Source organism: Enhydra lutris, unplaced genomic scaffold (assembly GCF_002288905.1).
Source record: "Enhydra lutris kenyoni isolate GAN:26980312 unplaced genomic scaffold, ASM228890v2 scaffoldscaffold18, whole genome shotgun sequence".
NCBI classification, from domain to species: domain Eukaryota; kingdom Metazoa; phylum Chordata; class Mammalia; order Carnivora; family Mustelidae; genus Enhydra; species Enhydra lutris.
The window spans coordinates 1,792,322-1,817,098 of NW_019154102.1; the positions used below are offsets into that span (position 1 = coordinate 1,792,322).

Consider the following 24,777-nt stretch of genomic DNA (forward strand, 5'->3'; position numbering starts at 1 on the left):
GGAGGTGGAACTTGAGGGTTACAGGGATGGCCTGCAAGCCTGCCCCCCAGGGAGGTATTCATCCTTTACCTCTGCTTCCTGTATTCACCAGAGAGAGAGATTGTCTACCTCTGTCAAACTGGCAGGTAAACGGTGAGCAACCAAGGGTGTTCTGTGTAAACTCAAAGAGAGGTAGGGAAAGGTGGAAAGTAATGATCTTGGGTGAAAAAGAGTCCTAAGGTGGCAAAAATAATTGAAATATCTGAGCATTTAAGACAATATAGATAAGGAATTGCAAGAAATGTGCACTGTGGGGGAAAAAAAAAAGAAGGAATAAGAAATGGAATGGAATAAGTATATACATTTTCGGTGTTAATTAAAGACTGATTTTCAATAATGTTCTCTTTCCTACTTCTGAAATACCCTGCTTCTCCTCAACAAAGGCCAGCACACGTGCACACACACACACACACACACACACGCACACCACCTTCCCTTTTGTAAATTATTCAAGGTATAGGTCTACTGCCATCTACTCCATGAAACTTTTCTTCTCTGATCCACCATGTCATCCACAAATGCTGCCTGTAGTATCTTCCTTCTCTGAATTCCCACAAGACTTCTATCTCTTATGTCATCTGTGATTTATACATGACTTACTCCCATGCTGGTGTGTTAACTTCTTAAACTCAGATCTGTGTCTGGTTAGTCTTTTTGTCCTTCACAGTCACTAGTTCAGTGCATGCTCAAAAGATACTTGTTAAATGAATGAATGGGAACATTTTATTAAGCAATAATAATAGAATTAAAAGTATTTATAGAGGATCTTAAACACACACACATATGGACAGATGGAACAATGGCTGAGAAAACATCTTGAAAAACATTACACTAAAGGTTATACCATACAAAGGAAAGGAGGCCAAAATCACAAGTAAAGACGAAAGAATGACAGGAACCTAAATCGTAGAGTATGTTGGGGCTTGGGGTAAATACTAAGACCTACAAAGAAGACTCTTCATCCGCATTCAGGACAAGAGCTACCAATCAACCTGCTGCTACTATAACTCTCAGAGATAACAAGAGAACACAGGAGTAACTGATTCCTATTTGACCTCTCCCTTCTTAATCCTGGAGAACAGTCCTGGAGAGTGTTGAACTGTCTTTTGTCGTATTGGAAGTGAAGTTCAGTATATGAGAGGAGAGAGAGGGAAGAACGAGCTGCTTCAGTTGAATTTCTACTTCCTGACAGAGAAGGGTGGTATCTCAAGGCTCTGGAAAGACTTAGGTAAATGAAGAGGCAACTCCTGATCTTTGAAGAATTACAAACAGGAGTGCTATCAGAAGACTGGAGAGTAACAAGTAATGATCCATTTCTTTTTCAGAAAGATGGAAAACAGATTCTAGAAACTATAGACCAGAAAACATCAATTACAGTAGTAATTTCTTCTAGGATTGGCAATTTATAGTTGGTGAGGTGTTTACAAATAAACAGAGAAACAAAACTAAAAATTACTAGAAAATAGCTTGGATTCATTAAGAACATCACAGGACAATCCTAATTTCATGTTCTCATCCCACATGGTGGTTAAAGCACCTAAATCTTCTAGAAAATTCATCTGTTTGCTTCTTCACTCATGTGTTTCAAACTCAGGTCAAATTCATGTCCCACACTTTACTTTTGTTTTTACCCTCCCCATCCTCTGCCAGTCTGCTCCTCACATAACTCAGTAAATGACACTGCTGTCCACTTGATTGTAAATGCTAGACTTGGGCATTATTTTTTGGCCTCTGCCTCAGACCTCACAGCAAATCCATCATTCACATCTGAGGATTCTGAGTCACCATTTGCCTCTCTGCATCTATAGCCATCCCTGATGACTTGATTCCCATCTGATTCTTAGTGAGCAGAGACTGCAAAGTGGCCTACAAAACCATATGTAACGAGTTCTGTTTGTTCAGGATCTAAAGAGCTTAGATGGTCAGAACTAGAAAAGTGAATAATTATTATCACTTGGGCAGTTCTCATTCTAATAGGTTGATTAGAATATCTCTGTGTCAGGCTCAGCAGAGGCATTTGGTTATTCTTCACAGAAAATTCAGAGGTGAATAGGACTTTGGTATCCAGGGCAGGGAGATAATGCCGTGTCAGGGTTCCTGGTCCATCTGGAGGTGAGGGCAGAGCATGGCGTCCAATATTGACTAGGGTCTCTGAGTCCTAAGGTATTAGTTGAATATTTTCTTTTCTTTTTTAAGATTTTATTTATTTATTTGAGAGAGAGAGGTAGAGAGAGAGAGAGAGAACATGAGAGGGGGAAGGGGCCGAAGGAGAAGCTCACTCCTTGCAGAGCAGGGAGCTCAATGTGGGCTTGATCCCAGGACTCCAGGATCATGACTGGGCCAAAGACAGTTGATTACACAACTGAGCCACCCAGATACTCAAGTTGAACATTTTCAACATTATGGGGCTATGTTTTGGAATATAAAGGATAGAAAAATATGAATATGAAATTATGTACTATTTTTAAGAAGGCTTCATTTTATGGCATTCCCAGAAATTAGAACCTTGACATACCTACAAGGCTCTGTACAATGTATCTGACATAAATACCAAGGTCTAACTTCAGGTGACCCAAGAGATGTGAAATTTGGTTTTTTAAAAGCTTTAAAGAAGGAGATTTGAACAGGTATGTAACTTCAAGTCCTTAAGAGAAGAAATAATCGTCCTTTCTTCTCTTTCTCCATTTTCTTAAAATGGTATTTCCTTTTTAAAAGTTTTTATTTAGACTATATTATAAATTCTCTTCCTCCACTCCCCATGATGTCTTGAAATGATTAAGAGTCTTGGGGTCTTGCTTCTGGGATCCAATCCTGGATGTGCTACTTGGGCAAATTGCTTAATTGTTTTATTCCTAGTTGCTTTATCTGCAAATGCAGATAATACTAGGGTCTGGCCTACCTGGTTACCCTGAGGAATAAATGAGATAATACAGGGAAACACATGGAGCACATAGTAGGTACTCAATACTGTAAGCCCAATTATTTGAGTATATGGTTATTATGTCTGGAGGCTCCGGTGTCTCCCACTTTGCTATTGTCTTTGCCAAATCATTTAACTTCATTCTTCTCAAAAGCCAGGGGGACTCCTGATCATTCCAAGTTCTGGATTTGATTAGCTGGCGATTGGGACAGCTTGACCTTCCTTTACTTTCATGATAGCTACTCTGTCAGTCCAGAGAAGCTCATTTCAGTTCATTCCAATGTGATCTAATCCGATTGAGTTCATCTTGTCAATTGAATTTAGTGTAACTCATTCATTTCATTTATTCAACAATATCTTCTGAGGTCTAAGTCATCCATAATACTTGCCAAAACTAAGTCAGAAACAAGTCATGGGAATCCTTGTTTTTTGAGGGTTTTACAAATATGAATGCCTTCTGTAGCTTCACATCTTTCTTAGTGGAGAGAAAATAAGAAAGACTCTACCCCTTTAGGGGTTTAAAGGACTTTTCCTTTAAACAATCTTGAAGTAAACAACATTTAGCCAATTCCAGTTGCTGGGAAATGCAGTTCTGATATCTAAATGGTTCTAATTATTCCTACTCAAGGGTGGCAGCTGGTTCCTAAAGGGTGACAAATCTTCCCTGGAGGTGGGTAACAGACAAATTACTCAACTTTGCTGAAAACAAGAGGGTGGCTGTTGCAGGGCTCAAACAACAGTGAAATAAAGAAAGACTGGGTTTTTCTATTTAGTCAGAAGGAATTGATTTTCCCTGGAGTGTCACTGAGACCATAATGATTATTGGAAGGGAGATAACTTAGGGTAAGACAAAGACAGAATTAGATGGGTTACGGATCAGTAGCTGATTTTGATTGCCTGTCTTGAAGGCAGAGTTAGAAAAGTACCGTAAATGGGGAGGCAGGATATCTGAAATATCTTTGAGTTTATCTTTCTAACATCATTCATTCATTTCATCTTTTTTCTTTTTTAACTTGGGGATTGACAAACAAAATGGTAGTTTCAGCTTAATTCTAGGAAAAATTGTCTAGATCTAATTGAAGCCAATTTGCTTACTGCGTAAAAAAATAAATTAACCTAATGTTTAAATAAGTGTCTCTGAAGGAATTATTTATCTTAGATACATGTGGCTTTAGATCCAAAGATCTTCCAGGCATGATATGATCTCAGTTGTTCCCCACTTCAGGCACTTGAAACAAATAAATGAATAAAAAACTAATTCTGTTTGAAGAGACTTCAAGTGACTTAAGTAATTTGTATTTCTTAACTACAGACTAAGGCAGGATCTAATCTGTTCTACATTCAGTTATGGAGATTTCTGAAACCTTTTATCACAACCCAATCAGTTTCTATGAACTATACCTTGGTCTTTTTTACCAAAACTTCCACAGATTGTTAAAAAGGGAACTTCATTTTCTTCCTATTAGACAGTATTTCTTGACCTTGAACATCTGGAATGGAAATGCTCCAATTTCCCCCACCCTCACCTGAGTGTATACTTGGCACATTTCTAGCAATGAAATTGATTTAGCAGCAATACTATTTCCTTCAGGAGAAGAAACGCTTTCTTTGATTTGCTGCTCTGTGCCTAGCTCTCCATGTGTTCTTCCTGCTTACCATGTATCTCCTTTAGTGTACCGTATACTTAAAGCTTTTTAAAAAATATCTAGCTCCAGTGTCACCTTTCCAAGGAAGTGCTCTATATTTAATCTCAAGCATAGGGATTTGTCCCTTCAAAGAATGTACGCAGTGCTTTAATTTTGTTCCATTTATTCTCTCCTTATATCATCACATGATAAACTGAAAAGCCTTCTCTTTTCCTGTGAATGTGTATGTGTGTGTGTTTACTCTCTTTAGCTACATTAAGAGTTCATGGGTCAGGGCTGTATCTTTGGTTCTTCTATCCCAGCAAATGGCTGTATACACAGTAAGTGTTCAGTAAAGGTGTGTTGCTGGAGGAGCAGGTTGTGCATGATGTACTGTTTGGTATAGGGTCTCAATGATTTTTCTGTGAAGATGCTGAACTCAGGGTTTTGATACTTTCTTGGCTTGTTTTCCATTCAGTACCACTGCACACTCTCTGTTGCTGAAAATACTTAAGTCAAATGGTAGGACTGTAAATACACAGGGAGAAGGTCATTTTATCTCTATTCTGTTCAGGAGAAAATAAATCTATTCTTTCCTGTGATCTAACAAACTGAAGCAGACCTGGAAAGCACCCTTTCAGTTCTATTTCCACCTGTTTTGCAAACTGTATCATGGTTTTTAAGAAACTGTGAGGCCGGGGCACCTGGGTGGCTCAGTGGGTTAGAGCCTCTGCCTTCGGCTCAGGTCGTGATTCCAGGGTCCTGGGATCGAGCCCCACATCGGGCTCTCTGCTCGGTGGGGAACCTGCTTCCCCCTCTCTCTCTGCCTGCCTCTCTACCTACTTGTGATCTCTGTCTGTCAAATAAATAAATATTAAAAAAAAAAAAAAAGAAACTGTGAGGCCGATAGGAAGAGCAGTTGTTAGTGGCCTTACTTTTCAGGTGATACAGCCATTACCATTCACCAGACCAATATTTAGGACATGTGTACTGAATTATTTAAAACTAATAATGTACATGGAACACATTAAAGTAAAAAATGGGATGAAAAACTTTAGCTGTGATAACATTTCTTTCCTCCTGGCTTGTCCAAGTGTTCCCTTTGTTCAAGGGCACACAAAGAACCTCAGAAATGATTGTCCTGGGTACCAGACTGCTTTTTTGCTTTCTCCAACAACCTACTCTCCCTCTGTGTTGTCTGATCAAGAACACAGTGGTGAGATAGACTTTGAGCATGACAGTGCGAGGAGCTATGCTGACCTGCTCTGTAGTGAAACTGGTGAAAATTATAAAAACAAAGGAAAATAACAACAACAAAAACTATTCAAAGCCTTTGAAAATGCTCCTAAGGGCAAAGAGCAAAGAAGGAAACATCTATTTGAGAAAACCTATGAAAAAGGCAAGAGTCTGTAGCATTTAAACCAAAATCATTGTTTCTCTCTCCTCCCCCGTCTCAGAAAGCTAGAGACTCTACTCCAGACTGTAGCAACCAAGAACATGGTTTCCTTCTCCCTCCTGCTCCACTTGGAGGATCCTCTTCCCCAGAGGAGCAGGACTTCAGCTTATCTTATTCACCTCCAGGTGCCTATTGCTGAGGCTCCGTCCTGAGCAAATGCAGTTAGGAAGTGGGGCTTTTTTCCCCTTGTCAAGCCACACTTATGCATCAGAGGCTGTCTCTTGGGTGTAGCCTGCTGAGAATCCTGGGGCCCCAGTAGCTCCTGCCTGGCACATGAGGTGGTGCTTCCATGGCCGAAGAATCAAACTGAGAGGATCTTAGGTGGCTATCCTACCTTTCACTAAGTGCTTAACTCCTAGAAGGAGGATCTCAGAGAGAAGTTGCCATTGAATCCACTCCTGTTTCCAGTGCTGGGACTGAGATTTTGTCTAGGGAGGTAGAGGGAAAGCGGTCTACAAAACAGATATCTGGTATCCTCTTCCCAAGGGAAAGGACTTCATTTGCAACAGAGCATGGAAAAGTTTAAGCCTAAGAGCACTCTTAAAACCAGTAGAGGTGTGATAAAAGGCGATTGGGAGATTCATAGATCTAATAAGTATCTAATATAGGCTGGCTAGTTTGCAGGAAAGAACTAGGAAAATAAGACAGCTGGAAGAAGCCCTCTCAGAGTCAGAACAAATATCAAACACTGACCTCAGAAATTATTTCTTAGAAGGAGCCGCAATTTGATTAGTCTGTAAAGAAATTTAGGTCTCCAGGGGATTGCTGAGAATTCTAACATTGTCTGTCTGCAAGTAATACAGACTAACATCTTGGTGTGGTCAGGAAAAAGTGAAAGAGAGCCTCCCAGTACCACTTTCCTCCCAGGATGACTGTGGGTGTATGCAGCTCTGTATCTCCCTGAGAACACTATAGTCTTTGACTAAAATAACCCAGCCAGTCACTAAGGAAACAAATAGCAAGTCATGGAGAATCAGTACCCAGAATGCTATAATATTTTTTCTCAGACACCAACTTTCAAGCACCTGGGTGGCTCAGATGGTTAAGAGTCTGCCTTTGGGGGCGCCTGGGTGGCTCAGTGGGTTGAAGCCTCTGCCTTTGGCTCAGGTCATGATCCCAGGGTCCTAGGATCAAGCCCCACATCAGGCTCTCTGCTCAGCGGGGAGCCTGCTTCCTCCTCTCTTTCTGCCTGCCTCTCTGCCTACTTGTGATCTCTGTCTGTCAAATAAATAAATAAAATCTTAAAAAGAAAAAAAAAAGAGTCTGCTCAGGTCATGACCCTAGTGTCCTCGGATTAAGTCCCACATCAAACTCCATGCTCCTTGGGGAGCCTGTTTCTCCCTCTGCCTCTCTCTCTGTCGCTCATGAATAAATAAATAAAATCTTTAAAAAAAAGATAAAAAAATATCAACTTTCCAGCCCCAAATTATGAGGCATACAAAGAAACAAGGAAGTATGACCTTATAGTAGAAAATAAGGTAAGTAACAAAAATTGACTCTGAAAGTAACAAGATAGCCAAATTTAACAGAAAAAGATAACATTTATGACTATTGTAAATATGTTCAAAAAAGTAAAAGCATGATTAAAGCAATAAAGTACAATGACAATATTGCACCAAATGAGAATATTAATAAAGAAAAACTATTTAAAAATATATGAATTTTACAGTTCAGCAGTAAAGTTGAAATTTTGTTAAAGAATTGGCGGGTCTCCACAGGAGATTTAAATCTGCAGAAGAATTAGAAAAAAATAGATCAATAGAGATAACTCAAGCCAAAGAATAGAGAGAAAGAAGAATGAAGAAAAATGAAGAGAGCCTTAGAGAAACAGGAGCCAAAAGAAGGGACACCAGTATGTGTGTAATGTGTGTACAGAAGAGAGAGGGAGAAGAAGAAGAAAAAATATTTAAAGAAGTAACAGTGAGAACTTCCCAAATATTTTGAAAAACAATATCCTACAGTTGGTAAGCTCAATAAACTCCAATAGGATATACACACCAAGACCTGTAAACAGATATATTATAGTAAACATGCTTAAAGTCAAAGAAAATGAGAAAAATCTTAAAAACACAAGAAAAAGTGCCATTATTTGCAACAGAACCTCAATAAAACTAGCAGTTCACTCTTCATGGAGGCCTGCGATTGTGGGATAACACGTTTGAAGTACTCAGAGGAAGCGAACCTGTGAACTAAGAGTGCTACATCCAGAAAAGCTATCTTGCGAAAATGAAGGCAAAATATTTTCCAAGATAAGTAAAAACTGAGAGAATTTGTTGGTAGCAGACCTGCCTTAGAAGAACTAGTAAAGGAACTAATTCAGGCTGAAGCAGGTGATCCCAGATGGTAATTCAAATCCACACAAACAAAGCACTAGTAAATGTAATTATGTAATGATCAAAGATTCCATAATTGCGTTTTTTTTTCTTTTTTACTTTTAACTGATAGGAATAGAGCTTTATAGGTGTGACATTCTCTCTCTCATTCTTACTCTTACTCTGGAATTAATCTAGTATAAACCCAAAGCTGATTCTGATAAGAACAACTGTTTAAAAAAAAAAATCTCAAAAACATAGTGAAAGAGATCATTAAAGAAATGAATAGGCTTCTTGGAAAAGATCCACTTAATATGAAAGACAGTTGTAAAGGACGAATAGAGGAACAAAAAAGACATATAGAAAACAAAAAGTCAAAAGGCAGATGTAAATTCAACCTTATCAGTATATTAAATACAAATGAATTAAACAACCTAATTATGAGATGCAGATTGTCAAATAGGATATAAAAAACATGATCTAACTATTCTAAAGGACACATTATATTCAAGGACAAAAATAGATTGAAAATAAAAATATTAGAAGAGACATATCTTGTAAAAACAGCCATAGGAGAGCTGGAGTGGCTATCCAAATATCAGGTAGGAGATTTTAAAACAAACAAAAAATGTTGGTAGACATAAAGAGGGATATATTATGAGGATAACAGTGTAGCATTATTTATAATAGCCATAAGGTGAATAATCAAAATGTCCATCAACAGACAAATGCTCAAACAAAATGTGATACATCTATGCAAAGGAATATTTTGAGCCATAACAATATTGTTATGAATATGACAATATGAATATTGATACCTATTACAACTTGAATGAATCATGAAATAGTATGCGAAGTGAAAGAAGCTGGTCACAAAAACCCCATATAAAACCTCATATAATTATATATATTATAAAACCTCATATAATTCCATCCAGAAGAAAGTCCATAGTAGAGAAATTTAGAGACTGAAAGTAGATTAGTGGTTGCTCAGGTCTGGGTGGAAGAGGGTAGGGAGGAGAGTGCTAGCTGAAGGATAAAGGATTTTCTTTGAGGTAATAAAAATGTTCTGAAATTGACTATGGTGATAGTTGCACATACCTGTGAATATACTAAAAACCACCAAAATGTAGTCTTTGAATAACTTTGAATGACTTGTGAATATACTAAAAACCACCAAAATGTATTCTTTGAATGACTTGTGTGCTTGTGTTCTATCTTAATAATGGTGTTTTTCAAAAGCAGGTGAAGGTCGAAGGAAAATAACAGTAGAATTCTAATGCTCATAAAATCTGGAAGGTGTTCCCCGGAGTGTAAGGAGAGGTGCAGGTGGTAGTGGAGGATTGTCTGTTCTTTGTGGGAGTAGAGAGGTAGGTTTTATAAGGAATCCAGACATAGAAATTTGTAAATTGTGGGTTTAGGTTTTTGGCTTTGGAAACAGAGGCTAGGCAATAGCTTTAATCACCCACATGACCTTAGGCAACTCATTTCATCTGGCTTGGCCTCATTTTTCATTCCTAAAGCAAGGAGAGAGAGGAAGCGTATGCTCTCTAAAGTTCATTTAGCGTAAAAGTTCTCTGATTTGAAGAGCAAAACAGATTTGCACAGATGAAGAATTGACAGATATAGACTTTTAAAAAGAGGGGAAATAGTTTTTGGTGCCTATATTGGGTTGTATATGCTGACTTGCTCAACACTCCAGCTCCTCTGGGCATATATGGAGGCCCATTTGCCAAATCGTAATCTTAGTTAGCTACACCTCACTAAATCAGTTTTCTAAAGTGTATTCTATAGAACACTTACAGGTTACATAAAATTGGAATGCTTCTGAGAGCCTTTAATATGTACATTGTGAATCTTTAGAATGGGGATAAAGCATGTAGTTTTTCCAAACCTAAGGTTATGGAAGACTTTTTAAAATTTGCTTTTTCTTGAGTGTCTTAAAAAAGTAGAGTTATGAGGAATATATTTTGAAAAATGCTGCAGCAAAGGACTAGTCTTCAACAGCTTAAGATACTTCTCTTCCAAGAGGGTTTCGTATTTTAACTGCAGAGTCTTAGAAATTAAGACAATCTTGAAGGCTCCCAGAATTACTTTATTAATGGTGGCATTGCAACAAGTAGCAGGGGAGATATTTTGGGTGAACTGAGCCATTTTGGTGCTTCTCAAATCATATTATGTAAGATGTGGACTAGTTAGAGCAAGGTGGATCAGACTTCAAACCACATCCAAGATGAGACAACAGAGGTACAGTTCCTCAAATCTCTAAGAAATCTTAGAAAAGAGGCTGTGAGGTCATATGAGATCACTAAGGATTTTTTTTTTTAAGCTCTGTGGAGCTTTTGTAACATCATCAGCAAGGTTCATTAACATTGCATGAAGACAATTTAGGGAGTATCTACAGAGCTCTCCAAGCCTTCATCCAGCACTCCATTTTCACATAGCATTCACTTTTTTTTTAAACCTTTACACCTTCAGAAGATGAGCTTCTCCACCTGCTGACAGTTAATTATTTCTAAGGGACTGTCTTCATAGGAAATGTGTAAGGGGCAACAGAGAGTGGAGTTAGCCCCACCAATCACCTCTCCCACAGGCACACAAATAGCTCAAATGGGTCTTGAACGTTATTAGACAACTTCTTGTTATTTTGCAATTTATCAGTGGAAATGACCATTGACATTTACTTTCCAGTCCTCTGTTTATTCATGACCTTGCTCATTCATCTTCTGTCTGTGTGTGTCCTCCCAATTGAGTAGTTACTGAGTACCCAGCCCTGGATGGCTGCAGGAGAGGGATGGACTGCTGGCCCTCAGAGAGCTTACTGTATTTGAGAGACAAGATAATATGTAAGTTTTACGTGATGGATAACTCCAGAATTGTACATATTTACATGTAGATACAATGTTTAGATTGTTTTTGCTTTAGAGATTCAGAGCACAGGGGGTCCTCTTTGTCTTTTTCATGGTTAGTACAAAGACTGGGCATCTTTAAATTAGGTTTATTAGGAATATTAATTTCATTTCTGACACTGAGGGGCTAAATAAGTTTGGATTAGTTTTTCAATTACATTTTCTTTATTTCCAAAATGGGAACAGTGATAGCTATAGTACAAGACTGTTAGGTGAGGTATTAGGAGAAATAAACAGGGTGCTGATATAGTAGGACTTCCTAGATGTTTGTTAAATTTGGTATTTCCTTCTAGTTTGTACTTGCTTGAAGGGACTGTCATTTATTCCTTCATGTATGTATTTTTGGGGGGGGGGGTTATTTAGAGAGAGATAGCACAAGCTTGAGCAGGGAGGGGTGGAGACAGAGATAGAGAGAGAGAATCTCAAGCAGACTCCCTCCTGAGCATGGAGCCAGACATGGGGCTTGATGCCAGGACCTTGAGATCATGACCTGAGCCAAAATCAAGAGTCAGTCACTTAACTGACTGAGCCATCCAGGTACCCTGATTCATTCATGTGTGTATTGAGCATCTACTCTGTACCAGGAATATTCTACATCCTGGAATCCTTGCCATCATGAAACTTTTCTTCTGCTTTCTAGTAGGTGAAAATAAATAGCTAAGTAAAAACATTTAAACATTCAAATTGCAGTAACCTTATGGAACCTTATGAAAGAAAAATGTACAATGCTAGAGGATTGCTACTATTAGCAGAGTGGTCAAGGAAGACCTCTCTAAGGAGGTAGCATTTTGGAAGATGCTGGAAAGATGAAAGTCAATGAGGGGGGAAAAAAGACATTATAGACAATGAAATGCAAATGAAAAAAAACACACACACACACACCAACAAAACTTCAGGTGGGAAAGAGCTTGGTGTATTGGAAGAGTAGAATGGCGCCCGGGGTGGTTAAGATTAGTGAAGATAGGCAAGTGGCACATGATATGCACTATGCCTGTGGAAAGACAGGTAGAGGTTGGATCATGGAGTGTCTTGTAGCCATGGCAAAGCACAGAAGCTCCAACAAAGAAGGGATTTTGTTTGTTTTACTCAATATTGGCTCTCTCACACCTAGAACATTGCCTGCCATAGGAGATAACATGAAACACAAGCTGAATAAATTTTATTCCAAGTGCAATTCTAAGTAATTGTATGTCGTACTCTTTAAAACTTTATCTAGCTGCTGTGTGAGGCTGGATTGTAGCTTTAAGGGGAACCAGGAGGTAGAAGAGGTTGAGACTATTCTAATAGTTCTAATAGGCAAGAGACAATGATGGTTTGAGCTAGAGTGGTAGTAGGGAAGATCAGAAGTAGAGACGTTTATGCTGTATTTTAGGGGTCAGATCTCTAGCACTTGCTGTCAGACTGGATTTGGGTGTGTCGGGGGTTGGTGATATGTGCATTTCTGTAGATGATGAAGCTTGCCAGAGGAGATTCTGAGCAGTTTAGGGGAGGGTGATTAATTGTACTATTTTCTACTTGTTTGGTTTTGAAATGCCAGTAAGAGATCCAAGTGGAGATGTCAAGGTTTCAGCTGGTTAATGAAGAGGTCAGGAACAGCATATATATATATATATATATATATATATATATATATATATATATACATGTATATGTATATAGTAGATGAGGTGATATTTAAAACCATGGACTGGATGATATATCCCTGCAGAGAGTACAGGTGAACAAGAGAAGAGTGTCCAGATGAGGTCTGGGGAACTTCAACATTGAAAGACGGGGTAGCAGTGAAGAACTCAGCACTCATCCAAGTCTGGCATGAGGTGTAAGAGGAGGCTAGTGTGGTGTCACAGAAGCTGGAAGTTCAAAGAGAAAACTGTTTCAAGCAAGAGGATGCTCACATGTGTGGAGTGTTCCCGAGAGGCATGTGACATGTGGCTAGGGGAGTGACCATTGATTACTTCTGGCACCTGAATTGCGTGACATTCCTCTTATACTCAAATATTTATTTTTTATTTGAAAAAAGATATAACCACAGTATAAAACATACAGAAAATAAAGAGAAGTTTACTGGTACCTATGACAAGGAAATTTTCAGTGGTTCCAATGGGAAGAGAACCAGATTCAGTGGGTTGAATAATGAGTGGAGATTCCTGAGAAAAGATGACATAGTAAACAAATAACTAAATAACTATCTGTTTCCTCTTGAAATCCCACTGAGAAGATAGCCATTGTTTTTTAAAGGGTTTTTATAAAGCCGCAAAGCCTCCTGGGAGCTGGTAAGACATGTAGACCTTCAGGACCCACCCCAGCCTTACTGAACCAGGATCTGAATTTTCCCAATACATCCTTCTGATTTGCTTCCACATTAAAGTTTGAGAAGTATTGACTTGGCAGACTCTAGGAAATGGAATCCTAAACAGATGTGATTCACCCTGCAGGTCCCTAAAACACTCAGGAATTGGAGGCATTAGCATCCCTGGAAGTGGGAGTGGGGAGGAAACAGGGTCGGGTGGCTAAAATAGAGAGGACTGGTAGAGAGATGAAGAGGCAGCCATGCTTCCCACTGGCAGCAGTCAGGCAAGTGCTTCTTTCCACCTGAGCAAAACAGCAAAGGGCTATTCTTTAAAGAGAGTAGGACGGATAGTTTCTGGACTGGAGGACACCAGATAATACTGATGATGGCTGAGGCCCTAGCCCTTTGCTTCAGCTACCAGAATGCTGGCATAGGCCTTCACCCTTTGGGTAGAAGCTTGGGAAAATGTTACCCAGGGAATTTGACTAATCCAAGAGGCAAGATTTACATACGGACTCAGCAATTTCCCAACTTAATAGCCCAGCCATTTGTTTGTTTCTTTCCCTTTCTTCCTCCCTCCCTCCCTTCATCCTTCTTTCCCTTCTACCCTCCCCACCTTCCTACGCTTTCCCTCTTTCCTTCCGTTGTTCCTTCCTGCTTCCTTTGCTGTTCTTGCTCCCTACCCCACCCCCCAATCTCACCGGAGAGCTCTGCTTCCAGAGCTACTATGTAATTTTCTCCAGAGCTATTTTGTAGTTTTCTTATCTGCCTATCATAACTGTTTGTTCTTTTTTCTCTTGTCTCTAGTATTTGTTTGGAAGAATGAGATGCCATTCCAAGACTGTATGTTCTTACTGAAGGCGCTCAACAGATTTTCACAATCAGGGTCCTGATAAGCAGTTTTGCTACTATATGTAGAATTTCAGCTGACCTCTTTGCTCTTCACCATATTGTCATATTTGCTTTCATTGCCTTTTCAGTTTGTTTTCTAAATTAAAAGGGTGTTTCTTGTTGCGTTTTCCCAGTCTCTCCCCCACCCCCAATATATTTACTTACAGAAATTCTACACAGCTTGCTTACAAAACAAACACCAATTAAATGAAGGTTTCTTTTGCTCCTGCCTTGAAGAGAGATTAGCCTTTGTGGGTGTATGGCGGTGGCCAGGTTTTGGACTGACTCTTAATACTTGCTCAGGTGTTACCTGATTTTGGTGTGATCCTTCTTTTTCATTCAATTTGTTTTTCAATTCTAAAGCTAACATAGACATGCAAAAACGGTTTGAAATTTACACAAAAAGAAAATTGCTTACAAGTTCAGGATCACTGAAAAATTCCTTCTTAGCGTTCCCCTTTGCTGAAGTTGAAATTTTTAAGTTGTGTCATTTTCAGAAGAGACATCTGGGTTTTGTTGAGACTAAGTCTACATGATTACTGGATTTCAGAGACGACACTCAGCTTCTTTGGGGGAAAGCCGGCATACACAGTCTGTTGATTGATGTAGTCTTTTAACCTCCTCTCTCCTGGTAACCACATAATAGTATTCATGAACACAGCCGCGTTGGGGAAATTATAAAGTTGGCAAAGACAACAGTGCAGATTAAGTTTTCCCTTTTGGTGCTGTTTTCCACCTTCTGTATTATTCTTTTCTATCTCAATTCAAAGGACCTGGTCTCTTGTATTTGCACAACTTGAAAACTTCCAGTCACACTTAAATATCTGAACATCAGTCTGCTCAACCTTACCATAAATTTGCTGGTGTTCGTTTGTCATTCTCTTTTATTTGAGGTCGGTTTTGTCCTTGAAAAATAAAGCAAGGATTTTCTGACCTTTTAAGGATTAGACTGTTGTGGAAGAGGCCCTGCCTGACTCCTGAAACCAACCCTTGGTAGTCAGAAGAGTCAATTTAGATGGCACAGACAGACACCCCACTTCTCACTCACTTGGCTCTGGTACGAAACACACACGCATCTTCTTATTGGCTTTTACTAGGCATCTATTCCTTCCAGTTCACACAATCTATGATTTCAGATTGCAACTTGCAGTTAGTTGTGAAATGATTGAGTTTGACAATGACTACTCTGGGTTCTCAGCAGGGATTTTGATTTTTGTGAGTAAAAGTGAGGAAAAACAGTATTATTATTTCTTGGATGTTCTTCTCTTAAAACAACTCCATGAGAACAGGCACCATGCCTCTCCTGTTGACCCTTTTTTTTTCCTGACAGCCTAGCACAGTGCCTTGTACAAAGATAATCAAATATTTGCCATTGAAGGAAAGCTTAATGAAAAAAGGAGCATCTTTACTTTGGTCTCAAAAACTGAATAATACTGAAGTAACATACTTGAGGTTGGAGAATAGAAGGTCTATCTGGGAACAGAAAGTAGTGCATGAAGCAAAGATTTAAGGGCATGGAAGATGAGAGTGAGGACAGGAGAGCTAATCTGAGGCCAAAGTATGGAAGACCTTAATGTCCAAAGTAGGACTTGGGGCTTTTGTCCTAACTCTGTGTATTGGAGCCCACAGAGGAATTAAATGAGAGCAAGAGCTCAGAGCAAGGAGCTGGAGGGCAGCCGATGGAAGGCGCAGAAACCAGTTCAGAAGCTGTTATTGTAAGATGGTAATGAACACACGAGTAGAGGGAAGGCTGTCTTCCAGGGATGTGATCCATCATCCGAACCCAAATTTAGTAGACTTTATCAGAAGGGACAGAATATTTTAAACTGGGGTCACTCCTGAAGAATCTAGTGCTCTAGGCTTTGGCTTTTCCTCATGAGGGGCCTCTCTTTTTCATACCCTTCTTATTCCGGGAGGACTGTGGATGAAATGTTCAGTGACCTCCAGTCAACCCTCATTTACTGAGTTCCAGTCATTGCTGGGGATGGGATCTCCCACAAATCTTTGTTTAAAACCCCTTGCCAAATTGAAAATAACGAGAGAGAGGAGTATCTGTATGAGGTTTCCTGTGTTGGATTTCAAAACAAAACTGTCTACTGAGCCTAAAGGAACCCTGCTCAACTCCCACCCCCCTAAATCCCCCAACTGAAATCACAGGATTGAGGAGTATATGCCTGCTGGACTCTGAGACCTAGAAAAAGCTTATCGGCTTTGGGAGGTTTGGTGCCTGAAGATGTTTGTCACATCGAAGCACTTTAGAATTGAGTGAAATTTTGGCATTACTTTACTTCAAGCTTCCACCAATGTACTGACAAATTTTCTTTCTGATTCCCTTTATTAATTGATCTCTCTGTCACTTAAATGTAGCTTAAATGTCACTTAAATGTATATGTTCCTATATTTTAGAGGTATTCATCAACTTTTGCGTTAGTGGGATACCAACATTGTCTAATACTGTTTATTTTCCACTATTTCTGACATAGCATTCTGTGATGACTCAGTGTTGGCTCTTGCTGAAAGGGTCTGGGAGAAGTGATGAAAGTGTGGGTTCAAGCTACTCCTAAGACTAAAAATATCATTGAGTTCAACTATGGCAAGGGTTTGGTTACTTTATTCCTTTTTTTTTTTTTTTTTGCACATCACTTGAAATTTTTCAGATCAGTTGGCCTATTCCGTATGAAAGAACAAGGTAATGGCATGTTCAGGTCGAACACACAAAACATGCTCGGAGATATTTCGGGGGGAGGTCAGATTAATAACAAATATCCAGATCTCATTATAATCAGATCCTAAGCAATTAAAAATAATTACTTTCTTTCCTAGCTGACCTTGTGGGGTATATAAGCTAGAGTCAAGTCTAAATAAAGCTAAATTGGAGAGTCTAAATCTAACAGCTTAAAAATAAAAGTATAGGCCAGTCAACCATAGTGACTAGATAACCCAATTAGTGGCTTTGGGGAAGGATAATCAAAAGTTAAATGAATTTCCCATTTACTGCCAGCATATCTTGCTTCTGAAGCCTAGGCTTCTTTGGTAGAGGACTTGGGTGAAGAAGGACAACTCTCACCTTTAGGGTAAACAAGGGATTTTATCATCACCCAGTTAGCGGAATTTTGCTGTCTCAAGCCCCTACTCTTCAATTACTGATAATGACTCTGTAAATTATAGCTCTCAGCCAATTCTCAGGGTAGAGTTCATCTTGTATTTTAAAGGATTCTTTCCCTGCGATATAATTTCTACTTTTCCCCTTTCAAGGTACCACATTATATAGTTCCCCCTTTGGTCATTTTCCTGGTTCCTCCATGGGGAATATAAACGTCCCCTACCCCCAGCCCAATTAAATTCCAAATGTTAGACATACATATACCATTCCTCACTAGAGTAGGTGCAAGATTTTGTTTTGAGAGAAAGGATTATGTATGCATTAATATAAAAACTGTGCTGTTTTTTTCCTTCAAAGAAATATCTAAACAAGACAGTAGGAGTCTCAGGATATGGGCACCGGGGGTAATCTTCACAGTGGGGTGTTTGGTTTTGATATCCAGATAGAACTACAGTAATCAAAGCACATCTGGAGAACACAGGAAACCTCACATTCAGGGTCTGGAATCTGACCTTAATTGGCAAAAATTATATTTCTTTGAACATTTCTGCCTGGCTTAAAGTGATTTTGTTTAGGCATTGTCGCTTATCTTTTCAATATTCTTGTTCGGTATAGAGAAGCAAGTATTATAACTTATGTCAGGAGAATTGAGTGACGTGCTTAGAATACAGAATGTTCAACTTTTTAACTTAGACTTTGTTCCTGATCTTTGTATCTTTCTGAATAAATTAATTGATTCTAGAATGACATACAGGCATTTTCCTAAAACAAGCACATAAAAAAGGCAAGAAAAATAAGAAAGCTATCAAATCCTATAGTAGCTCACCACAGGGAGAGCAATAATCATCTTTTATAAGAATCTTTTCCTTAGTACTGAGGAATGGAGCAAATAAACAGATGTAATTCCCCCTGATTTATTGTATCATTTGTTCTACATGTAATTGAGGGCCCAGAACATACATCACACAATAAAGAATACAAAAGAAATTTTCACTACAGTGGAGGAAATAGGACACACATGAAAAAATAAGGACAAAGTAAGATGAAGTGCAAAATGAATTGTACTAGCATTCGGATTAAATAAAGATGAAGTGCTCAGGGAAGACTTCATCAAGGAGGCAACCTTTGAGCAAGGTGATCATAAGTAGGTTGGATTTTAAGAGGCAAGAAAGAAGAAACTGAGGATAGTATAAACAGGAGGCATGATATGAAGACACAAGGAGGCAGAAATGCACAAACTGAGCTTAGGAGTGAGTCTTCATCAGTCTTACAGAGTAGATGGCTCCTGTTGGAGAGGAGTGAGAAGCAGTCAGAAAAATGAGCCATTGAGTGAGTTTGAATGGGGGATCATAACTTGGTGGCAATTGTATTTTAGGGAGAAAAATTCAGTGACAGTGTGCAGGCTGGTTTAGAGAAGAGAGCAATCGACTGAAGGGAGATAAAGTAGGACATAATTATACAATCCTGGCTTTAGATGTTCAGGGCCCAAACAGATGTTGGCAATAAAGAAAGAATTACTAATGGGGGTCCCTCGGTGCCTCAGTCATTTGAGCTTCTGACTCTTGGTTTCTGCTCAGGTCATGATCTTGTTGTAAGATCAGGCCCCCTGTTGGGCCCCACACTCAGTGCAGAGTCTTCTTGAGATTCTCTCCCTCCCTCTCCCTCTGTCCCTTCCTCCACTTGCATGTGCCCACTCTCTCGTCCTCAAATAAATAAAATAAATCTTAAAAAAAAAAAGAATTATTGGTAGTAGCAATAGGAAGGGAGTTTATAAAACTCATTGGATATGGGCAATCGAGAAAGTGAGCCATTGATACCCAACAAATCCAGAAGTCAGGAGTGGTTTTTACTCGTCTTATAATCCATTGTTTTCTTTTTCCTTTCTTCACCTCAGTCTAAGTAACACCTAGTTTCCACATGGCTATAGTCCTCACAACCATCTTCTTTATGAGAACACACTACATTCTTAAATAGCAGCTTCTCAGACACAAAGCCCTGGAACCCCAGCCAAAGACTTGCCTCCAGCTGATACTGAACACTGAACTGGGAGTTAGGAGGTCCAGGCTGCAGCTCCAGACTTGACAAGGGATTCATTCTGGTGGCTGGGGTTGGATAGACCAGCCTTCGGAGTAGCCTTTCTTAGAGTATGTTCTGCAGAATATTAATCCCAGAATATGCTTTCAGAGGGGAAAAATGCACAATTAAACTTGTTTGCACACATCTAAAGCTCCATTTCCCTTTTGAAGATCACAGAACTTTATTGGCACAGTAAAAGTCTTCCTTTTGGCACACAGTGCTGATACATCCCTCAGAACTAAGGAAAGACAAAAGTAGCTCCTAGCTAAACAGTAATCTGTGATTCTGGAATAAGGTGAGTGATCTAAACCAAAGCAGCAAAACAAGAAATAAAAGGCAAAGGGAGAAATTAAAACAAAAAACTATAATTAGATAATTAAAAGTAAAGGCGGGTCATTTGAGATTACAATGAGATACACGAACTTGATAGGAAGAGAGGGGTCAACACAGGCAGTCTATAATAAAATCTCAACACTGATCTCCCTGAGTCAACAGGGACCTCCAGCGGACCCTTTTCTCCTCTTAGTAATGAGGTCGTCTGAACCTGCTTAAGAAAAAGATGGCTGTACCTATGCTGCCACTTAGAGCTAAATTTTCGGATTTTGAATGGGTGCTCACATTCTCCCTAGAAATTGTTAACTCCAGGAAGAATAAAGCAAGATTGAAGTGTCCTTTCTAGATTGACTGACTGCCTCCAATTGAAACTGAGTTTCTAGGGTAAGTCAGAAATCAAATTTCCTTTGACTGTGGTCAAAATGAAACTTCCCTGAGTTCTTGGCAAATATTGAAAGCCTAAAAGAACACATTTTCTTACTCAGAAAATAAGTGCATAGAGAGTAAGTGCTTCAGCCACTGGGAGAAGGAGGAGATCATTCTTAAGTAAGAGATTATAAACTGTCTCAGAGTTACAAAGATCTCTGCATCAGTTGTTGAAAACATTCTCATACCTACTGATTCATTTGGTCATCGTGAATGCCCTCTGGCATTTGTTTGTTTTTCCTAGTGTTCAACAGATGACTACAGCAAGGACCACCACCACCACCAGTACCCGAGAGGCATTGCTCTAGGTGTTAAATATCCATTGTCCCATATAGTCCTCACAGCAACTCTTTGAGAAAGGCTCACATTACAGTTTCCATTACACAGCCGTGAGACTATGTGGTAGAGCAAAGAAGAGTGTCATAGCCTGGGTTCAAACTTCAGTCTCTTGGATTCTAAAGACTATTCTGTACTATCTCTGACTTGTCAAAAACAGTAAGAAGCTCCCCTGTGAACATTGCCTTGCAAGTCCCTCCATTCCTGCCCTAGCTCACCTAGTTCAGTACTTTCTCCATGGTGCCATGTTGTTTCAGGCTGTCTCAACCCCACTTAAGCCAGTAAGACTTCGTCACTTTTAGCTACCGTCTAAATCAGAGGTGGGTAATTGATAACCTGTGGGTCAAAGTGGGCCTGCCCTCTGTTTTTCTGTGGCTCATGAACTGAGATTATTTCTTACCTTTTACATGAAAAAAAAAATCAAAAGAAGAATATTTTGGGACATGCGACCATGATACAAAATTCAAATTTCAGTGGCAAAAATAGGGTTTTGCTGGAAAACAGCCATGCTTGTTGCATTTTGTCCTTGGCACCTTTCCTACAACTGTGACAGTTGAGTAGTCACAGCAGAGACTTATGGCCCATAAAGCCTAAAGTATTTATTACTGGGTCTTAAGCAAAAAACTACTGACCTCTGGGCAAATTCTAAGGGACATCTTTGTTTGAAGAGGAGTCCAAGGCTTTCATTATACACAGCACAGAAGACACAGGAGCACAGGCTCAAGTTTGGATTCCAGCTCTGCCGTCCAGGAGCCACAGGGCTGACAGCATCCGAGTTATTGAACTTTTGGGCTCTTTGGTTTGTCTCATGTGAAAAATGGAGCAATAATACCAAACTTGCAGTTCTGTTGTGAACTTTTAATAAAGTATTTTGTGTAGAGCTTCAGACAAATGGTACAGGCCCTTCCGTAAATGGAATGCACCTGCCTGTTGGTGGTGCTTTCCTCTTGCTTTGCCGTTAATATTAACATGGGCAGATGGCTGGGAATTAGGAACCTCTCGTGATAGCTGGCATGTATATAAAATGAGAGTGCTGCAAGGTAGATGGAATGATAGGATAAATTGTACATGGTAAGAGGTAACAGTTGCTTTCCCCTGGGTGAATCTGACTATGAAGCTGTGATTTGGTGATGGATTAAGCTGTTGCACTCATTGAAGCCCAGCTATTCCATCCACCTCCACCTGATGTGATCATCATTAAAGTCAACACCCAAATGCAGAAGACTGCAAGGTGAATTAGAAATATGTAGTTGAACAAGCCATTTCATCTTTCCTCTGCTGGTGTTTCAGATAAGCCCCACCCAATCCTTTTAAAAACAAAAATTAAAAATTATTGTTCTTGCATTCTAACTCAACATCTGAGTTCTAGTTCACTTGACATTTTATCTGCTCTACAGTGATGAACACACTAACCTCAAAAATATCCTCAAATAATTTTTCTACACCTAACGACTAAAGCAACATTTATCTTGGTTGGTTATTTGCCAATAACCGGCAAATACTTTCTTCCCTTCCTTAGTTTTATGCAACTTTGTCCCCTAGTATATACACTGAAGGGAGGGGTTCACCCAGAGCTAGCATTTATCAAGAGTGATAAACACACGCTCTCCTACAATCTCTTTCTCAGTTGCAAAGTGCTCTTGGACAGAGACATATTTTAGTCATTTATATCTTAGTATGAATTACTTTCCAAGAACCATACTCCTGCTCCTCCCATACTATATGCACATACTCCCTGAGGTTTGGAGTTTGAGAATGAATTTTCTTCTTTTCTTTCCTCCCTTCTTTTCTTTCCTTCTTCATGTTTTCTATGCAGAATGAAAAAAATCTCTCTTCTGATAAAGAGATGTCAGAAAGTAGATGGTCTAGTGCAGAAGGGAGTTTGGGATGCATGAGTATCACCCTAAAATTAAACCTTGGTAGGGTTCGTCTGCTGTAGCAGTTGGTTGGCACTGTTAGGCTCATCCAGAAACATTGGAAGAAGTAGAGAGGTAGAAATGGGTATGTTTGTGAGGGAGCTATATTTTCTAGTATTAGCAATAATCCAACCAAACTGCTTGTGTTAAAACCATTTAGAAGTGAGAACTTGAGGTTCAGAAAGGGTTAAACAATTACTCAAAGTTGCTTAGGAGCAAGTGACTTCTTATAGGAGCTCAAGTGTGTTGACCTTCTCCTGTGTTTGTAATGACCCAATAAACCAAATTTTGCATAGGCACATTCCTCCCCATAATCAGGAATATTTGTCTCATTGGAAGCAGCGTAGCCAAAACACAGAGCTGACTAGTTATTTTCTCTGCCCCTGCAGCAGCCTCTGCGTAGGAACTGAGGACTTGAGATGACCAGGGAAAAAGTAGCAAGCATGACTAACCAAGTGTGTGACCATTTGTCCCTGAGTGACAACCTGAAATGCACCACCATGTTTGAGTGTAGTGTTGGTAATTGTGAACTGAATAGATGACTGTACTTTGCAGTCAAATAAGAGTCATCTGTAGCTTTATGGGACCAAGAGTGAAACAGGCTTCCAGAATAGTGGCTTCTCTTTAACATCCTTGGACTGAGTTTATCTACAACTTCTGAGCCTAACAACCTACTAGTACTCCGGGAAAGTAGAAATTGGACAGTCAGACTAGGGTTTGGGGGAAAGAACAGTAGACTATGAGTCAAAAGGCCTGATTTCTCATTTTGGCTGTGCCTTGACTCATCATAAGAGATTGGACAAAGCTCTTGAACCTCTGGACCCCAGAATCCTCATTTGTAAAATGAAGAGATAGAATGAAATGATGTCTAAGATCTTGTCCTACTCTCAGAGTCTATGGACTTCCTATTAAAATAGTTCAGTGACATTTTAAAGTTGTGAATCACATTTTCCCAGCTGTATGAAAGATGATGCAGTATTTTTTCCTGCTCACTCCCCCCTCTCCTTTTCTCTCTCTCTTTCTTCACACCCCTTCCCCTCTCCTCTAACTCTGTTTCCCCGGGAAGCAGAAACTCAGTTCAGGGGTTATCTGCTGGAGCCTCCAAAGCGACAGTGACTCGTGCCTTCTTGAAATTCAGTGTCTTTAGGAGACACGTTGTATATGCCACTTAAATCATGACTGTCTTTCTGCCTCTAATTCCAGGTCTTCAAAGTTTCTAGGTTTTCTTAGTTTTACTTTTCTGGTTCTACCAAAGACAGTTTGGAACCCAAGAGCAAATGTGTTGAAAAGACTCAAATATCTCCTTTTTGCCTTTGGATTGAGCTTTCCACACTGCTCTTTCCTGGCAGCTGCTCAGACAAAATCTTTCTAAGATCCTGGGAGAGCTGCAAGTAGGGGTGTTAGGCTGGGGGAGTCTGTTTTACTCAAGCCCTTGGTCAGGGCAGAAATAATTCAGTCCACAGTTATCAGCCTAATGTGAAAATAGTAATAGCATACAACACACAGACGCCAGCCCCACCGTTGTTCCCGCTGCCTCGGATACTCACAGTTCAACGGCATTCCTGGGGAGGTCGGAGGGAATCTCTGTCACTTTGCTCTCTTGGCAGAGAAAAACCCTGTGAGAGCAGTGACAGATCTGATGGTGACATCCTGAGCTTAAGCTCAGGAATGCCAGCAAGGCGACCAGGAGCAAGGCCATACTTATTCATCCATCCACCTGCTTTCTTCCTGCATCTGCAGAGAAAAATCTCCACAGATTTCAGAAGCCTCACACAGCGCCCTTATGAGAAGAGATCTGCCAGGGTCATGTGACCCACTATGGACCTTTTTTTTTTTTTTTTTTTCCCCGGTCACTTCCAGACAAAGAGCAAAATTCCTGCGTGTCATTAATGATTTCCAGGGCAAGATAAGGTACTCCCTTATCCTTCTCTGTTGGATTTCTTGTACGCTGACCCAAGGGAGAGAGGAAATAGAACCTTAATGCATGTCTGGAATAGTTTACATTAATTATACTATAGAAGTGTCCCTGCTGATCACTAGTCTCTCTTCAAGAAAGTGATATGATTGACTTTCTCCAAAACAGACATGACCTACGACGTGAAACATCAGTAAGAGTGTCACTCAGTGAGGGACAGAGACTCGTCT

At 39.7% G+C, this 24,777-nt stretch overlaps 1 protein-coding gene across 3 annotated transcripts in view; it reads right to left on the minus strand.

The window, feature by feature from the left end:
• LOC111148068 (follicle stimulating hormone receptor) overlaps positions 1–24,409 on the minus strand; it is a 154,522-nt gene extending 130,113 nt beyond the window's left edge. For 2 of the 3 annotated variants that reach the window (XM_022504445.1, XM_022504447.1), the window contains exon 1: positions 24,180–24,409. In XM_022504445.1, coding sequence (XP_022360153.1) covers positions 24,180–24,331 — 152 coding nt within the window. In that variant the 5' untranslated portion in view covers positions 24,332–24,409. The remainder of the gene's footprint in view (positions 1–24,179) is intronic. The other variant, XM_022504446.1, reaches the window with a different exon arrangement.
• Positions 24,410–24,777: the final 368 nt, after the last annotated feature.